Source organism: Salmo salar, chromosome ssa26 (assembly GCF_905237065.1).
Source record: "Salmo salar chromosome ssa26, Ssal_v3.1, whole genome shotgun sequence".
In the NCBI taxonomy this organism is placed as follows: domain Eukaryota; kingdom Metazoa; phylum Chordata; class Actinopteri; order Salmoniformes; family Salmonidae; genus Salmo; species Salmo salar.
In genome coordinates this window covers 23868442-23885911 of record NC_059467.1, presented here as the reverse complement: position 1 = coordinate 23885911, position 17470 = coordinate 23868442, and the positions used below count along the sequence as shown (strand labels likewise).

The 17470-nt window shown below is 43.9% G+C and overlaps 1 protein-coding gene across 6 annotated transcripts in view; it reads left to right on the top strand.

Annotated features, from left to right (window-relative positions):
• Positions 1-409: 409 nt before the first annotated feature.
• LOC106587459 (liprin-beta-2) overlaps positions 410-17470 on the top strand; it is a 28776-nt gene continuing 11715 nt past the window's right edge. Inside the window, exons 1-11 of one of the 6 annotated variants that reach the window (XM_014175862.2) lie at positions 410-624; positions 858-967; positions 2411-2643; positions 6561-6647; positions 8947-9060; positions 11224-11355; positions 12821-13003; positions 13479-13571; positions 14397-14505; positions 14721-14753; positions 15360-15421. In XM_014175862.2, the coding sequence (XP_014031337.1) occupies positions 904-967; positions 2411-2643; positions 6561-6647; positions 8947-9060; positions 11224-11355; positions 12821-13003; positions 13479-13571; positions 14397-14505; positions 14721-14753; positions 15360-15421 (1110 nt within the window). In that variant the 5' untranslated portion in view covers positions 410-624; positions 858-903. Of the gene's footprint in view, positions 625-857; positions 968-2410; positions 2644-3918; positions 4265-6560; positions 6648-8946; positions 9061-10879; positions 11048-11223; positions 11356-12820; positions 13106-13478; positions 13572-14396; positions 14506-14720; positions 14754-15359; positions 15422-17470 lie in introns of those variants that run through there. The other 5 variants (XM_014175864.2, XM_014175866.2, XM_014175863.2 and 2 more) reach the window with 5 other exon arrangements.

The following is a 17470-nucleotide window of genomic DNA, read 5'->3' as shown; positions in this document are numbered from 1 at the left end:
GCTTTGATGTACCTGTCTCCACCTTCTAGATGGTAGCAGGGTGAACAGGCTGTGGCTTGGGTGGCTGAGGTCCTTGATGTTCTTCTAGGCCTTTCTGTGACACTGGGTGCTGTAGATGTCCTGAAGGGCAGGCATTGTACCCCCAGGGATGTGTTGAGCTGACCGCACCAGCCTCTTGAGAGCCCTGCGGTTGTGGACGGTGCAGTTGCTATACCAGGCAGTGATAGGACTGTGTGCAGTGCGAATGTGCACCCGGGCCGCCACAGGAGTCACTAGTGCGCAATGGGACAAGGACATCCCTGCCAGAAAAACCCTCCCCTAGCCTGGACAACGCTGGGCCAATTGTGTGCCGCCCCATGTGTCTCCCGGTCGTGGCCGGCTGCGGAAGAGCCTGGACTCTAACCCAGAATCTCTAGTGACACAGCTTGGGGAGGCCCACAAAAACACAAACAATGCCAAGGTTGGTATTCCATCCCAAGTGGATAGGACTGCTGACAATGGCAAGAACTCTGCCCGCAAAATGAGAGGAATATTTAAAGCCAAAAGCCACATCCATGGAGGATATTTACATTGGAAAAAGGGCTGGGGCAGCTGTTGTTGTTTTGCTGTAAATGGATCTAAGAGGTAAGAGTACTCCCTCAAGCTCCAGTCATCTGAGTGCTGATTAGAATCTCCTTGACTGGTTTTACATTTTAGTTCATGATTGAAAACTGTCCCATCTCTTACTCCCCTCCATTCTGCTCCTTCTGCCCCTCTCCGTCTCTCTCAAACCCTCCTCTCACCGGCTCTACTCTCACTCCCCGCATCCCCCTCCCCCTCTCTCTATTTCTCTATTTCTCTATTTCAATTTCTACTAGTTCAAGGTGATCCAGTGAGTAACAGTGTATGAAGTAGCCCGTTGCCATGGCGTCAGATGCCAGCCACATGCTGGAGGCAGCCTTGGAGCAAATGGATGACATTATCGCTGGTACGTTTCCATTTTATTAAGACCTCCTCAAAGACAACCCGGCTTGCAATTACTGCTCTCTTTAGACTGGTATTTGATAATGTCTTGAAGGTTTCATTGAGATTTAAATAGATTAACTTAGAGCAGGAATGTTACATTGTGTTCAGTTCTTTCTAAGCATAATCTAAAAAATTGTTTACTTTAGATTTTACATGAAATGAGGAAAGGAAAGTTCCTCTTGTGATCTTGAAGTTTGAGATACTGGGATTGAGTTTGTTTCCAACTAGAGCAGATTTACTGGGGGAAACTTGCAGGTTTTGATTAGATGGTCGTTGTCAGTAGGCTACTGTATATCAACCTTTCTGCTAGTCTTTTAAGCTACCTCTCTTCTTCCCACACCTGATCTATTCCATTCATACGCCATCATTTTTATTACATTTACATTTTTGTCATTTACCAGACACTCTTATCCAGAGCAACTAAGGTCCATAAAACCACATATCACAGTCATAGAATGTAAAAACGTTCCTCAATAAAGCAGCTGTCAGCAAGATCGGTGCTAGCAAGAAAGACAAATACAACAGTAAGGTTTGATTTATTTTCTCTTCATCCTTGTCTGTAGTTGTCCACCTTGCTCTATAACTTAGCTCTCTCTCCATGTTGTTCAGCTCTCCCTGTTTTCTTACAGGGGTGATACATTTCAGTCACCACTGTTTGTCACAACCACAGCAGTACATCTGATGACTCTGTTGGGGTTCCTAATAATAGAGATAGCATAGTGCTAATGACCCCCAGCACACTGCTCTAAGACTGAGAAAACAATGACATCACCCATAGAGATAGTCATACAGGCTAGCATAATGCTAATAATGATCATTCTAGCAATTCCCATAACAGGCATGCATCTAAGGTGACATGAGATCATGAATATATATATCTGTGCAGACTAGTGCAATATTTAAAAGACCATCAGAGCACAGCACTTTGACCCACTGCCTTTACTCATAGAGACGGTCAATACAACATACAATGTTCTTACAATATCCCTATAGATAACACTTTCAAAGCTGACAGCATTCAGGCACTGTAGAAGCTAGCCTTGTAGTGGGAGTGTGCCCTCCAGTGGTCTGGCTAGGTAGCAGTTGGATGTTTTCAATTATTTCACACAGTATGTTGATGTATTCAGTGACTCGCTTTGGAAATTCAAACTGACATGAGACATTCATCAGCACATAGTACTTTCACTCAGCAATCCTGACAGCCTGTTTGTGGAGCAGTCACATACAATATATTCAACACCGAACAGTTTATAGTAATACGATTTCAGAAAATCAAAACAAGTCAAAATGGATTGCTAGACTCTGGGATAGCTAGCGTTAAGGCTCTGATGGCTGTATCGCCACTATGATCTTTGCCCTAACCCTAAGCATAACTCTAACCTAAATTATTTCATTTTATTGGCAGGAGGGTTCTGCGAGGCCTTCTTGAAGTTTGGGGCCCAGAGTTACCCCTCCCAGGGTTCGGACTCTGCCCTCATTCCCGCCCTGACCTCAGCCATTACCCCCGACATCAGGGTGGTGCAGCTTGTAGAGGATCTCAGGGTAGCCCTGGAGGGCCAGGTGGACCAGGAGTCCATGAGGAGACAGATCCCCATAGACACAGCACAAACCCTGTTAGAGTGGCTGGAAAAGGGAGGGGTGAGTACCTTCAACACAGCCTAAACTCACTTCACACACTAAACTGGCTAGTGTGGTGTATTTTTTTCAGGAAACCTTGTTTCTGGATTCCATTGTACAATACATGGCTACAATGATCAAATATGTTTTGCAGTAACGGCAGCTATTGAATCAAGCTTACTTCCACCAGCCAGAAGGGCGGCAGGTAGCCTAGCATTTAAGAGCGTTGGGCCAGTAACTGAAAGGAGGCTTGAGCAAGGTAGATAACCCCCAGCAACTGTTCCCGGGTGCTGGTGTCATGGATGTCGATTAAGGCAGCCCCCCATGCCTCTCTGATTCAGAGGGGTTAGGTTAAATGCAGAAGACACATTTCAGTTAAATGCATTCAGTTGTACAACTGACTAGGTATCCCCCTTTCCCACACACAGCCTATGATTTCTGAGAACTCTACCTGCAAATAATGCAATGCACTGTAGGAGGCCAGACAGAATTGCTGGGTGAACAACTATAGGTCATGTACAGTATTTATAGGGTACATGAAGGCATAAGGTCTGTTTTGTGGTGGTCTTTATTCAGGGGTGGATGCCCCCTCCCATCCCCTCTCCACCCAGGAGTAGGAGCCAAAGCAGGGGTCTCTCATCTGCCAAAGGTAATGAGATCCAGAGGTAGCTGCTGCTGCTCAGACTGGGAGCAGTTAGTTCCCCTCCTCCATCCCTTCCTCCTCTTTCTTCTCTTTATCCACTCCTTCCTGCTTGCATTTTGATGTTGGTTTTATTTGCACATAAACTTTATCACATACTTACTATGCACATTCAGGGTAAGGAAAGGAACATCTGATACTCTCCCCACCTAACTCCACTTCACTAACTCCACTCCACTACTCTATCCCCCTCCCTCCCCTTCCTATTCCCCCTTTCATCCTCCTCACCTACCCTCCATCCCTCCCCTCCCGCCTATTTAATCTCCTCTTTCTCTTCCTCCTCCCCCTCCTCTCTGTCTACCTACCTTTCCTGGTTTGTACCACATCTGTGACAAGCATGTATAGCAGAATGCTCCCTCTCTACGGTGCCCCTTTAGAGAGATCACAAAAGTAGCTACATCGAGGGGTACTTCAGAGAGAGAGAGAGAGAGAGAAAGGGGGGGAGAAATACAGACAAAAATAACAAAGTGATAATGTTTGTGTATGAGACGGAGAGGGATGAAAAGAGAGAGTCAGAAAGCAAGAGAGAGAGAGAGAGAGAGAGAGAGAGAGAGAGAGAGAGAGAGAGAGAGAGAGAGAGAGAGTGTGTGAGGGGAGGAGAAGAAAGAGAGGGAGACTAGCCACTTCTCAGCTTGCCTCTGTCTGGGCTCCAAACCGCACAGCCAGGGTCCGACCCAGACACAGCACACCATAGGGTCCCCACTACAGTCTCTCTGCAGCAAAAGGGAGGGAAGGAGGGGAAGAGGAAGAAGACAGAAAGATTCAGGGAGATTAACAGTAATAAAGTATCTTTCTTTCTGAGCTCTATACTATTAATCTCTCTCTCTCTCTCACTCTAAGTTACAGTGTAGAGTTTGAGGGAGGAAATAGTCAAAGCTACAATGGGCCAAAAGAATGGAGTATAACATAGATTTTTATAAGCATTTTGCCTGGCTGAAAAAGGTAAGAGACTGAGGTTTCACTTTCATGCATTTTCCCTGCTTACACATCTGTACTGCATCTGTATAGAGGAATCTGGTTATTGTTATTGTACACAGACAGTGAAATTCCTTGCATACTGGAGATGCACATGGAGAAAGACTTGTGTTGTGGAGTTGCTCATTGTAACACAGTTAGAAACTTTGATAGTACAGACTCACCTGTTTTGACCGTAAGCTGGAACGTTGTGCGTCATACTGCCCTAAAAAGCAAAAAGGCAGTAACTGCTAGCATGACCTCTATGTTCTCCAAAACACAATACAATAGAGGCAGGACCCAACTCTCCCTGCATTTATTTACTGAACAGGAATAATATAATATTTTACTTATTTAAGTTTATTTTATTTTTATTTTTACAGGGACAGTGCACATTAATCAACGATTCAGTAAAAGTGATGGTTTTAGCCAGCCAACTCATTTTCAACCGCAGTCCCTCGGCAGGTTCTTAAAACAATTACAATACAGACAAACAATGAGCAGTGAGCACATGCATAGCAACATAGAACAAGCAACACGTAGCATGCAGAACAATAGCAAAAAAAGCAACAAAACAAAATATATAAAAGCAACAGTGTTTCCACACCTCACACGCTAGACAACATGGAAAGCATACACAGCTGGGGATTATGTTCACAAGTCTGATTGGCCTTTAGCCATGTCTTTGTTTTTTGTGAAGGTGGGATAGCTGGTGCAGTTGTGTGTGTCTGATGGCAGTGTGTTCCAGACATGGAAAGCTCTCACAGAGAAATCAGATTGACTGATTGAGGTGCCTTTCCTTAAGGGAACTATACCCAAAACTCTGCAGGTGATTATGATTGGATGAGCTTCTACATAGCCTTCATACATGGTACGATAACAGGAAAACTTTATTTCCGTATAGTTCAATTAGCTATATGGCTAATCTGTCAATCCATCTGTTGAGGAACTTTTACTGAATTTCAATGAAGAATTTGTAGGCCCCTTCTGAGTCTGTGGCAAAATGGATGTTATCTAGGTTAGGAGGAAAACATTTAAACGTGTCACTAAATGGGAACCAGATCTGGTATGGTGAGCTTGTGCACCAGGCTTAACCTGTTTCACGGTCCCTGCAGCCAATCAGCAATCAAGGTCCCAGTGACCAATCACCAATTAGGGGCAGGCAACATGTGTCAGGAGATACTTGGATGCGTGAAAGGTAAACACCAGTCAGATCAAGAGGTCATAGTACCTGAGGAGAACAGATGAATGGATGAATGGATGGGCAACATGTGTTTTCACTTCAGACTTTGTCCTTCCTCTGGGAGGCACAGTACAGGAAGCACCTGAAATAGACCTGATAGGACTAGACTGGATGTAGTTATGATCAGCCCATTCCTGAATTCTCCTTCACCATCTTGCTGTCATTAGGGAGACGTTTTTAGCTCTTTGCTGGCTGGTCCCATCTGGACCTCGTTGTCACGGATTAACTTGGACACAAAATGGCCTGATAGATGATAATATACAAAGGCTTTTTCTCCCTCTTTTACCAAACTGACTTGCTTATTTGGACTTGTTAACAGGATGTTTATGTTGCGCAAATATTTGTTATTTGCAGCACTTGAAATAACTGAAGAGATAATGCATTTGCATATTCTATTGTTCAAAAGATATGGCTATATGCATCATTTGTCTTCTTTTTCCTATGACTCTTGAAGGAAGTTAAACTCCAGCCACATGCTGTGGATTCTGAATCTCCAACAGTTAGATCTGCAGAGTGTTCTTACATAGTCTATTAAGGGTTTAATGGTATTTCACAATTACCGTAAACCACTTGAGCTGGCTGGCTCACTCTCAAAGTCGCTGTGCCACAAACTTTCCATGGTTGTGGTTTAAAAAAAGTCTGGATTTCTCAGCAATTTCTTCTAATTTGGTTTCATACATGAACGGCTAAGCCATTATTTAGGAAGGCCTGAGGTCTTGCAACCTTGGTCGAGAAGCAAATATCAAATTCTTAGAATACTAAAATATACATCATCATTTGATGAAAGCTTAAGAAGCATAAACCTCTTACAGAATTCCACACTCATGACCTTCTCACCCAACGGCCACAATAGGTTATATGAAATGTGATACCAATGCTGTGTGTGTGTGTGTGTGTTCTTGTTGTTCTCTCCAGAGTCTGAGCTTTCATTTCAGAGAGCCCTGGTTCAAGGTAGAGCTGACACTGTGGGTAACTCCTCTCACTTCACAGTTGTACTTGTACTGACCACAAATTGACCAGTAACTGACCGCTCCTCTGTAGGTAAACCAGCAGTCCCCTGTGAACGGCGAGACTAACCAAGAACGATTGACACGCTTAGAGGGAGACAAAGAGTCCCTTGTCCTCCAGGTAAGATTACCTTATGTCATAAACAATGTATGCATGTGTATGTTTTGTATTTGCCATAATGCATTTGTGTGTTTGTATGGGAGAGAATTGTGTATTTTTAGCTATCTGTGTCTGTAGGCATGTGTGTTTCGTGGAACATTGGCATATAAAGGAGTTGTAGTAATGTTTATATACCCCTCACCAACAGCAATTATTATTTCAATTCAGCTGAAGTTGATTCCCCCGAGTTGAATATGAGCCTACTGATATACAAGAGGATACATTACACTGCATTGGCCCCCTGGTGCCCTCAATAAAATATAAACAGTAGTAGCTCTATCATGTATCAGTCATAACAGAGAGAGAGAGAGAGAGAGAGAGAGAGAGAGAGAGAGAGAGAGAGAGAGAGATGTAGAGAGAGAGCGAGAGAGCGAGACAGAGAGATGTAGAGAGAGAGATGTAGAGAGAGAGAGATGTAGAGAGATGTAGAGAGTTAGAAGTAGAGAGAGAGATGTAGAGAGAGAGATGTAAAAAGATGGAGAGAGAGAGATGTAGAACGATGGAGAGAGATGTAGAACGATGGAGAGAGAGAGATGGAGAAAGATGGAGAGAGAGAGATGTAGAAAGATGTAGAGAGAGAGAGATGTAGAGAGAGAGAGAGAGACAGAGAGAGAGAGACCTGAGGAAAGAAAAGAGTCCCCTCATCCAGCTGGTCCTGTTGCTGAGTTCACAAAACTGCTCTACTAACACACTGAAGCCTCAGGACCAGAACATCCAATCAATCAGAATAAACCAAATTACAACACAGTCAAATCAAAACTGCATTGCTTATTGGGAAACACAAGCACAAGCACAATGCAAAATGCAGTGCTGTCTGGCCCTTACTGATCAAAACCTTGACAAAAGTACAGGCTCAGTGAGCACAGACCAACCTGCACATGTCCTCTATATCGTTATTGTTCAATTGTTGACAATATTGATTATTATTATCTTAATGTTGTAAATATCCAAAGTAAGCTTTGGCAATATGTACATTGTTACGTCATGCCAATAAAGCACATTGAATTGAATTGAGAGAGATGTAGAGAGAGACAGAGAGAGATAGATGGTTCACTTGCTTTGGCAATGTTAACATATACTTTCAATGCCAATAAAGCTCCTTGAATTGAATTGAGAGAGAGGGAGAGAGAGATGTAGAGGGAGAGAGAGATGTAGAGAGAGAGAGAGAGATGTAGAGAGAGCGATAGAGAGAGATGTAGAGATGTCAAGTGAGAGATGTAGAGAGTTGTAGAGAGAGATTTAGTGAGAGATGAATTCTGCATGCAGAATTCTGCAAAAATATCGTCAGTGTTCAACATGCAGAGCAGAATTAGGCCGATACCTGCTAATTATCAAAATCCAGAAAAGAGACATTCAATTTTACAACCACCTAAAAGGAAGCGGTCCCAAACCCCCCAAAATCCAGTGTTTTTTTTTTTGGGGGGGGTGGTTAATCCAGTGTTTTGCCTTAATCCAGTGTTGTTGTGTTGTTTTGTTGAACAGGTGTCAACAAGGGTTAGGAACAAGGGCAGTACTTCTTAAGTTTATGTGTGTGTGTGTGTGTGTGTGTGTGTGTGTGTGTGTGTGTGTGTGTGTGTGTGTGTGTGTGTGTGTGTGCGTGTGTGTGTGTGTGTACACTAGTTCTCAGGGATGTTGAGTAAGGGTTTTTCTGCAGTCAGGTCCAGACTTGCTGGCTACAACACACCTCTGTTTGTTGTCAGATGTGACGTCTTGTTGTGTATAGGTCTCATGTACACACTAACATGTTCCTCCGCTAAAATCCATCTGATTGGCTGGTTGAGCCCTGCCTTTTGTAACTGATTGGCTTTATCGGTAGTTTGTTTTCTCAACAGCTGTATCTATATCATGAGTAGTGCAGAGCCGGCCTGATGAGTTGAACTGAGAAAAGCTCATGAAGGACAAAGAGTCCTTCATTCAGCTTTGGAAATATTTGTTATCTGGCAGTGTGAAGGGTATATCAATTAAGGAGCTGATATGTTGTGAAATGGATGGCAGGCAGAGAGAGGTGATTTTAATGACTTTGAGAAAGTGCATGTGGATGTTGGGGTTAGATAACTTCGCAGGTGGAGGGTAGAGCCAGGAAAGGGGGAAGAAGGGAGGGAGGGAAGGAGCAAAGGGAGGGAGGGAGAAAGCGAGTGTGGGAATGAAGCATGAACAGAGGTCAAGGGGGTTGACAACATTGAAAGGAGGTGTCAGAAATGTTGAAGTATTGCTGTCTACTAGTGTGACTGAGTTTCTCCTCCATTCCACACACACACAGGTGAGCGTTCTGACAGACCAGGTGGAAGCTCAGGGAGTAAAGATCAGTGATCTGGAAAGTTCTCTGGAGGAACATCAACACAAGCTCAACTCTACAGAAGAGATGCTGCAGCAGGTAAGGACCTCACACTGGTCCTCTTCCATTCATACAAACCTTTGAACTGCAACCTTATTCACAGTCTAAGTTTAGACAGACTTTAGTATGATATCAACTTCCTCGTTTTGTATGGTTCAGGTTCACTTCCATACAGTTCCTGTTCACTTCCAAACAGTTCCTGTTTCGATTCAAACTGGGTTCTGAAAGTCTGAATCACAGCAGCACAAATATTATGCCTTCTCCCTTAGACTGACATGACATTTGCTTTATGTATGACTAGAATACTTTAAAATAATGCATGTGTGAGTAGGGGACATTTAGATTTAGACACACTCTGTCTCCTAGCAGACTGTCTAGACATGCTGAGTCTCATGGTAGACTGCCTCCTAGAGAGCCCAGTATCCCCGGAGGAAATTCCTCCCCGGGATTCCAGTGAGCCAGGCTCTAGATCTCTGTGACAACCCAAATATTTAGTGTGGTCTGTTCCCATCCAGGACTGATTCTTGGAGTGCAGCAGCCGTCTGCTCTGGAAGGTTTGGTCATGGTGCTCTGCTCAAGGGCTGGTCTGTCTGGGCAGGTGTGCACAGGACAGAGAGCATAGTTGGTCACACCCCTAACCACCCAGATGAGGTCAGACACATTGCCTCAGGCTGGGAGGGTTGGAAAGAGGGAGTGGAGGGACAGAGAATGAGAGAGAAATGGAAGAGAAGGTGTAAAGGGACAACGAGAGAATAAATGGACTGAGAGATTAAGAAGCAGTGAGAGAAAGAGCAGGGATGGAGGGAGTCGAAGGGAGTGCTCTGTCATCAGTAGAGGTGGTGTCCATGTCTTCCACTCCTGTGAGGTGCAGTGGAGTTCAAACTCAGAGCAGACATGGAAACTCAGTCAGAATCAAGGATCCTCTTTACAACTGAGCTAAAATAACTTCGTGACAGCAACCTCTTTAGCCTTCATGCATGAAAAGCACTATTGTCAGTCTATACAAACTGAAAACTGAGTTAGGACAAACTTAGCATACTAGTAAGTTGTTTTTGCTACAGTATATCATCCTTCCAAGGAGAGGCTTTCAACTGCTCCAAAGTTCCCCCAAATAAATTCTGTATAATATGCAGACTTTGTTAGACTGTCTTCAAATGCCTTCAATGCATTTCATTTGGTAGCCATTGCAAACTTCAATTCTGTTGCAAAAAGTGAATTTGTCGAATTGAAACTTTTGTTTTGCTCTGTTTGTTTCCATTTGGTTCTTAAACAGTAAACAGTTTTCGTAATGAATACACCCCTGGTTAACTCTGTACAGCATGGTTGTTTTGAAGGGCTGGGTTTGTTATGAGGCTTTGGACCTGAGCCGCAAATCTCTTACTAGTGACACAGCTCTAATATTTTCCATGTGCACTCTCCCAGAAACCTCTCAGAAAACAAACCCTTTTCGCTTAAAAAAAGCTACATTTTTAAATGCCCATGGTTGGACTGCCTCAGTGCTTCCGATATTTTCTTTGGACCTTTCTAAGGCTGTGTTTACACATGCAGCCCAATTCAGATATGTTTTCACTAATTGGTCTTTTGACCAATTACATCAGATCTTTTCACATCAGAGCTTTTTCAGAGCTGCTCTGGTCAAAATACAAAAGAGTGAAAAAAATATCAGAATTGGGCAGCCTCTGAGAATTTGCACCTGCCTGAAATCAACATAATTAGCTGTTGAGAGAAATGGGGACTTTCAAAGGGGACAGTTTTTCTGATGAAGAGGGATAATTAGTGTTTCAAGCAAGGTCCTAATCAGCATGTTTGATTGATAGCAATCCTCATTTAAATAGGAAGGCATGTGCTGACCCTCTACAGTACTTCTATTTGTTGTTGTATGGGAACTGTGCAGGGTTCTGTGGGCTCATTTACGCTCTCCTCTGCATGCTTTGTGCTTATGTGTTTGCCTTTGAGAGGGGCAGTAAAAATAGTGCCCAGAAGCTGTGTATATTTAGCTGTGTGGACTGCGTCTGACAGCAGAGGGGTTTGTCTGACTTTGAGAGAATTGAGCAGAGCTAGACGATAGCTTCTTTAGTGTCCAGAATTGAAGTTCTGTTTGGGCTTGGTGTCTTTGTACCTCTGTCTCTAACGGTCAGTGTGTGTGTGGTCTCTAACCATTTGCATGATTGGTGTATTAACACGTGTCTCCCCTGGTGGCAGGAGTGCCTTAGCAGGACGTCACTGGAGAGTCAGAAGTTGGATCTGATGGGAGAGGTGTCTTACCTGAAACTGAAGCTGGTGGACATGGAGGAGAAACAGATTCATGGAGTAGAGAGGCAGCACAAAGCAGAGGTAAGGACACACACACACACACACACACACACACACACACACACACACACACACACACACACACGGAGGGGTGATGAGTGTAATACTAAGCTTAGGTAAGACTGAGGCGGTCAGAGAGACAGATGCAGTACCTGAGACAGAGTAGCATGTCTGTGATTAGAACAACTGACAGGTTTTTATTTGTTTTTAGTCTAATTTTGGGAGACCCAACCATGTATTCAGCAGCTGACTTTATGACAAACATACTTTTAAAGACAGAGTAAAATGTACTCTACCCTCTTCCTGGACTACCTAGGCATGAAACTTCTCTCCATGGAGTCCTAGCTCTGTGTTTTTAGTTCAACCTGAAATTTGTTTGCTTAAGCCCATATGGTATGTTGGGTTACCTACACCCATCACCACATGATGGTAAGTTCCAACATTTTCCTCAGAACTATTGCAACACATGGCTTGTCAATGAGCCTTTGTGCCCCAGAGCACATCCATACTATGTGAAGCCGTGCTGGCATGATGGATGGCTGGGTAAACCTGAGGGTGAGTAGGCTTTAACTCGGCAACAGGTTTTACGTTTCAGTCTAAAGTCCTGATGTTGTTGAAATCATGACTGGCCTATTGTATGAGCTGCAGAGGAAGGTGTTAAATGAGGCAACCCTACCCCTTTCAAGACCGGGTAGCATAACACTTTAGACAGGAAATTATCCATACCTGTGGTTTGTAATGTAGAGGATATTCAGTAGGTTTAGTAATGTAAGGACATGTGGTGCAATAGTCTTTCTGCTCTGGTCATGTACACACACTGCCTTCCCTATGACAGCTGACTGGAGAGAATGAGACCTCTGCTTTGAACATTCCACTGATGTGCCATATGTGACCATTCAAGCATACAGTATGCGTGTGAATACGCACACACATTGACACTCACTTTGGAGGCCTCCCTGCTCTGGAGCGGAGTCACTAAGCTCATGGTTATACATAGCCGTGGACAGCTCTCCATATCTGTCATATCCTCTATACTGGACACCATGTGATACTTCCACGGTCCAGGCATAGCTCGATGGTTGTTTACACTCTAAGTATGAGAACATGCCTTGCTCTAATGGACTAGACTGTTTCTTTCATGTGGCAGTAGCATACACGTGTATGTGAGATTAGGCACCTATTGTTCTCACTCCAGTAGGTCAAAAGCATATTTATCCTGACAAGACTATTTCACAGGCCCAGAGTGTGCTTAGACCTCACAGAGCTGTGTTTCTCATTGTGGTTCACTCAGACATATAAACCCAAAACAGTGCATGGCTTTAAACATTTCATTTGTTAATTTATAAACTAAATGGGTGTAAAAAAATGTGTTAGTATATCGTTGAGGAACACCAGACACAATCCTTCCCTTTTTTCATTCTTCCTCTCATCCTGTGTTTTAAAAAATAATAATTTTCCTTATTTCCCTCTTCCCTTTGTGTGTCAGAGTGTCGTGAACTTGATTAGTGAGTTGCAGGAGCAGATGTGTAGGTTTCAGCAGGAAATCAATTGCAGGATCCGGGAGAAAACAGGCCAGGCTGATAGCAGCCTACAGAAGGCCTGCGACACTGGGTCCACGGATGCCCAAAACCCAGACCATGGGCTCGCCTGTGATGGTAGCCCAGAGGAGGTACACGACAGTGGGCTGGAGGAGTCTCCTGACGTGATCCCATTCTCAGGCATGGATAATAGCTCCAGTACTGAGGAGCAGTGCTGCTGTGGAAGAGGGAGTGTAGGCAGAGAATGTCTGCATGACCTTTGATCCTAAGCATGTAGTCGTCCATCACTGTGTATGGCATGATCCCAAGGCTCTGACACATAGATCTGTGCTTGCACTAATGAACCCCTCACCACCAAACTTGCACATGCATAGTTCATGAGACCCAATGCAATCCCATTTAGTGTGTAGATAAGGGGGTTGATCCATGCACAGTACTGCATCATTTTTAAGAGGCATTTCATTGTGGTGTTGTGAGAATAGTTAACAGATAGAACTCATGGACTAATTGACAGTCTCCAGACTATTAAAACAATCCATTATCTGTTGATGTACATTTGTGACAATGACATTTACAAGTTGGATATCCTCTTATCAATGTCCCCAGGTCATACTTCAAGAGCTCAGACTTCTCAAGGAGAAAGTAGACCATCTTGAAGACCAGAAGTCCCAGTATGAGAGGAGACTCAAAGCAACAAAGGTATAACAAACATATGTTAGCCTACCTCTCCTGTAATGTCTAGACTGTATTAGTAGTGCCCAGATTCCTCTGCTAACTGCAGTTTTCCTAAACTCTGTCCAATCTACTTTTCTGCCCAGTTAGATGAGTCATACAGACACGAAAGTCATTCACAAAAGCTTATTTTCTTAACAAATCTGCTGACCATTTTCTTTGTAGAAATAGATTTAAATGGTGGCACAGTCCCTTGGTGGTTTCTCTTGGCGGTTAAACAATACCTTGGTTAACACACCCCATTGCCATACCTGTCTGGCTCACTCTTTCACTCCCCTGCACTCTCCACCCCTCAATTTCACCTTAGCTCAATGAAGAAGTTCAGGCAATTTTTTTACTTTCACTCGGGACAGACATGAAGACATGAATCTTCTTTTTGGTCATATGTATTTTAACTTTAATCACTGCTAGTCTAACACATTTTTGACTTATCAGGCTATATATGGTCATGTTGGTTGTGGTTGCGTTACTATGAACTTCAGTCCCTATATAAACATATAGCCTGCTCTGGAAAGATGAACCAGCCAAATCATGTAAATATCAGCTTTAGATTCCAAGCTTGAGTGTGTATTTATAAGCATTTTGCTGTACCTGCTATAACATCTGCTAAACAGTTTACGCCACCAATAAACATTGATTTGACTTAATCCTCATACAACTGTTGGAGACTATGTTATGAATGTGTTGACTTAAACTGTGTCAGTATGTTGTCTTTCTGAGAGCATAAGTGTGTTTTAGCTTATGCATGCTCCTGATTTTTTTTAATTTTTTTATTCCCCCCCCATCACACAGGCAGAGCTATCAGACCTCCAGCAGCTCCTGCTCAGTAAGAATGCTGAGATAGACAGCCTGCACACACAGCTCCTGGCCAGACCACTGTCCACTGAGACCTCAGAGAGAGGTAAGCACCCAAACGCTTCTTCCAAACTGCATAACTTTAATACATTGTTGTTCTGTAATGAAGGAGCTGTGTCCATTCTTGGTGACTAGTCAACAGGTTTTTGTCAGTCATGGATCAATAACATGCTGCAACAGTGGTAGCAAAAGGTGTGCCTGCATGTGAGTGGTGTCTAACAATGGTTCTCTCTCTCCACATTGCATAATTTCCACTGTTAGAGGATATGTACAGGAGAAGGCTCAACAACAAGCGTAAGCCTTAACACTATTTAACAACTTTAACACATTGCTTTCAACCTCACCATCTTATCCCTTCCCTAAATGCACTCCTTTCAAACTGTCATGCATACCCTGTTGTGGGGCTCCAAGAAAATCAAACCCAGGAATGGACCTTGGCTTCCTCTGTCTGCCAACATTTTAATGAGCTCACATTTCTTCAACTGAGTATATTGATCAGAATTTCCACTGGGAAGGGACTCTTGATCTGTTAATGTCAGCCAACTGGTGTCCAGTACCATAACCTTTATGGCATTGTGCTCTTGCTACTCGGGGTATACTGTAGTTGAGTGATTTTAAGTTTCATTTTCAGAAGATGTCTTTTCCATTGTCCATGGCTGCCTGTCAACTTTCTATGCTTCATTTCTGCTTTAGTGTATGGACCCCTAGCTCATACTGTTGACTTTCCCTGGCTAGATGAGACCTTTTCCATCTGAGAGAAGTTCTGCGCCATCTATTTTACATATCCCTAATATATGCTTAAATGTGGTAGAAAATGAAAGATTGCAAATACATTGTCATATTATAGTACTGCATACATAAGGTACATGATGGCAACAACAGTATGACTCCTTTCTACAGATCAGGAGCTCCAAAGGTTAAAGACGGGGATGGAGACACTGCTGGTTGCCAATGATGAAAAGGTGAGTAGGCGGCTGTCAAAGGTTACTGTAAATGTATGTTTTTCTGTCTTGGTCCAGTAGTGAAATGTAATTTGGCATACATCACAAAATAAAACATTGAACAGTGTGATCCCATTGCTTTGTATATAGTTGAGTACCATTGTATACATTAAGCAGTGTTGGCATACACAGCACAACCATCATTAATGTTTGGATGGCAGGGGCTGCTGGAAAGCCGATGGTGTATGTATCCACACACCAGGAGCACCACCCACAGGTCATTAATAGCACAGTAGGGCTTTTGTACTCTTACAGTTGCACGCACGGGTGGAATCTTGGATCTTTGAACAAATGGGCCTTATGCTCGCTCGCTCTCCCCGCAGCCATCCATTTTAGGCAAAGCCACAATTAATGAGTGCTGAATATGCCAGACCTAATTCTGGAGTTTGGTCTGTTAAGAGAAACTAGACCAGGCCAGGGGCACTGGCACAACTTCAAAACACACACACGCACTCAGTTACCACTACTCTGATTTCCAGCTGTGCCCATGTCACACTCCACACTTCTCAACTCTTATGTTAAAAGCGTATGGAGAAAGCCATTTACAGTACCTTGCTGAAGTATTCAGACCACTTGGATTATTTCACATTTTGTGTTAAAGTGGGATTAAAATGGATCAAACCAAACTTTATTTGCCACATGTGCCGAAAACAAGTGAGGACTTTACCGTGGAATGCTTACTTACAAGCCCTTAACCAACAGTGCAGATCAAGCAGAAGAAAATATTTACCAAGTAGACTAAAATAAAAGTAACAGAATAACAATGAGGCTATATAGCAGGCTAGTTGAGGTAATCTGTACAGGTAGGTGGGGGCGAAGTGACTATGCATAGGTAACAAACAGCGAGTAGCATCAATGTACAAGGGGGAGGGGGGTTCAATGTAAATTGCCCGGTGGCGATATTTATGAATTGTAAAGCATTCTAATGGCTTGGGGGGTAGAAGCTGTTTAGGAGCCTTTTGGTCCTAGACTTGGCGCTCCGGTACCGCTTGCCGTGCGGTAGCAGAGAACAGTCTTTAACTGGAGTCTCGGACAATTTTATGGTTTTCCTCTGAGACCTCCTATTTATATAGATCCTGGATGGCAGGAAGCTTGGCCCCAGTGATGTACTGGCCGTTTGCATTACCCTCTATAGCGCCTTGCCAAGCAGTTGCTATACCAGGCGGTGATGCAACCGGTCAGGATGGTGTAGCTGTAGAACCTTTTTGAGGATCTGTGGACCCATGCCAAATCTTTTCAGTCTCCTGAGGGGGAATAAGTGTGACGTGCCCTCTTCACGACTGTCTTGGTATGTTTGGACCATGATAGTTCGTTGGTAATGTGGACACCAAGGAACTTGAAACTCTCGACCCGCTCCACTACAGCCCCGTTGATGTTAATGGGGGCCTGTTCAGCCTGCCCTTTCCTGTAGTCCATGATCAGCTCCTTAGTCTTGCTCACATTGAGGGAGCGGTTGATGTCCTGGCACCACACTGCCAGTTCTCTGACCAGCTCCCTATAGGCCATCTCATCGTTGTCGGTGATCAGGCCTACCACTGTTGTCATCAGCAAACTTAATGATGGTGTTAGAGTTGTGTTTGGCCACACAGTCGTGGGTGAACAGGGAATACAGGAGGGGACTAAGTACACACCCCTGTGGGGCCCCAGTGTTAAGGAGCAGCGTGGCAGACGTGTTGTTGCCTACTCTTACCATCTGGGGGCAACCCGTCAGGGAGTCCAGGATCGAGTTGCAGAGTCCTTAGCTTAGTGATGACCTACGTGGACACTATGGTGTTGAATGCTGAGCTGTAGTCAATGAACAGTATTCTCACATAGGTGTTCCTTTTGTCCACGGGAGAAAGGGCAGTGTGAAGTGCGAATGAGATTGCATACCGCCCCAACAGATGATGCAAATTGGAGTGGGTCTAGGGTGTCCGGGAGGATGCTGTTGATGTGAGCCATGACCAGCCTGTTGTCGTGTCTTTGGGCACCATTAAATCGGGTACGTTTTTTTTATCCGGCCGTGCAAAT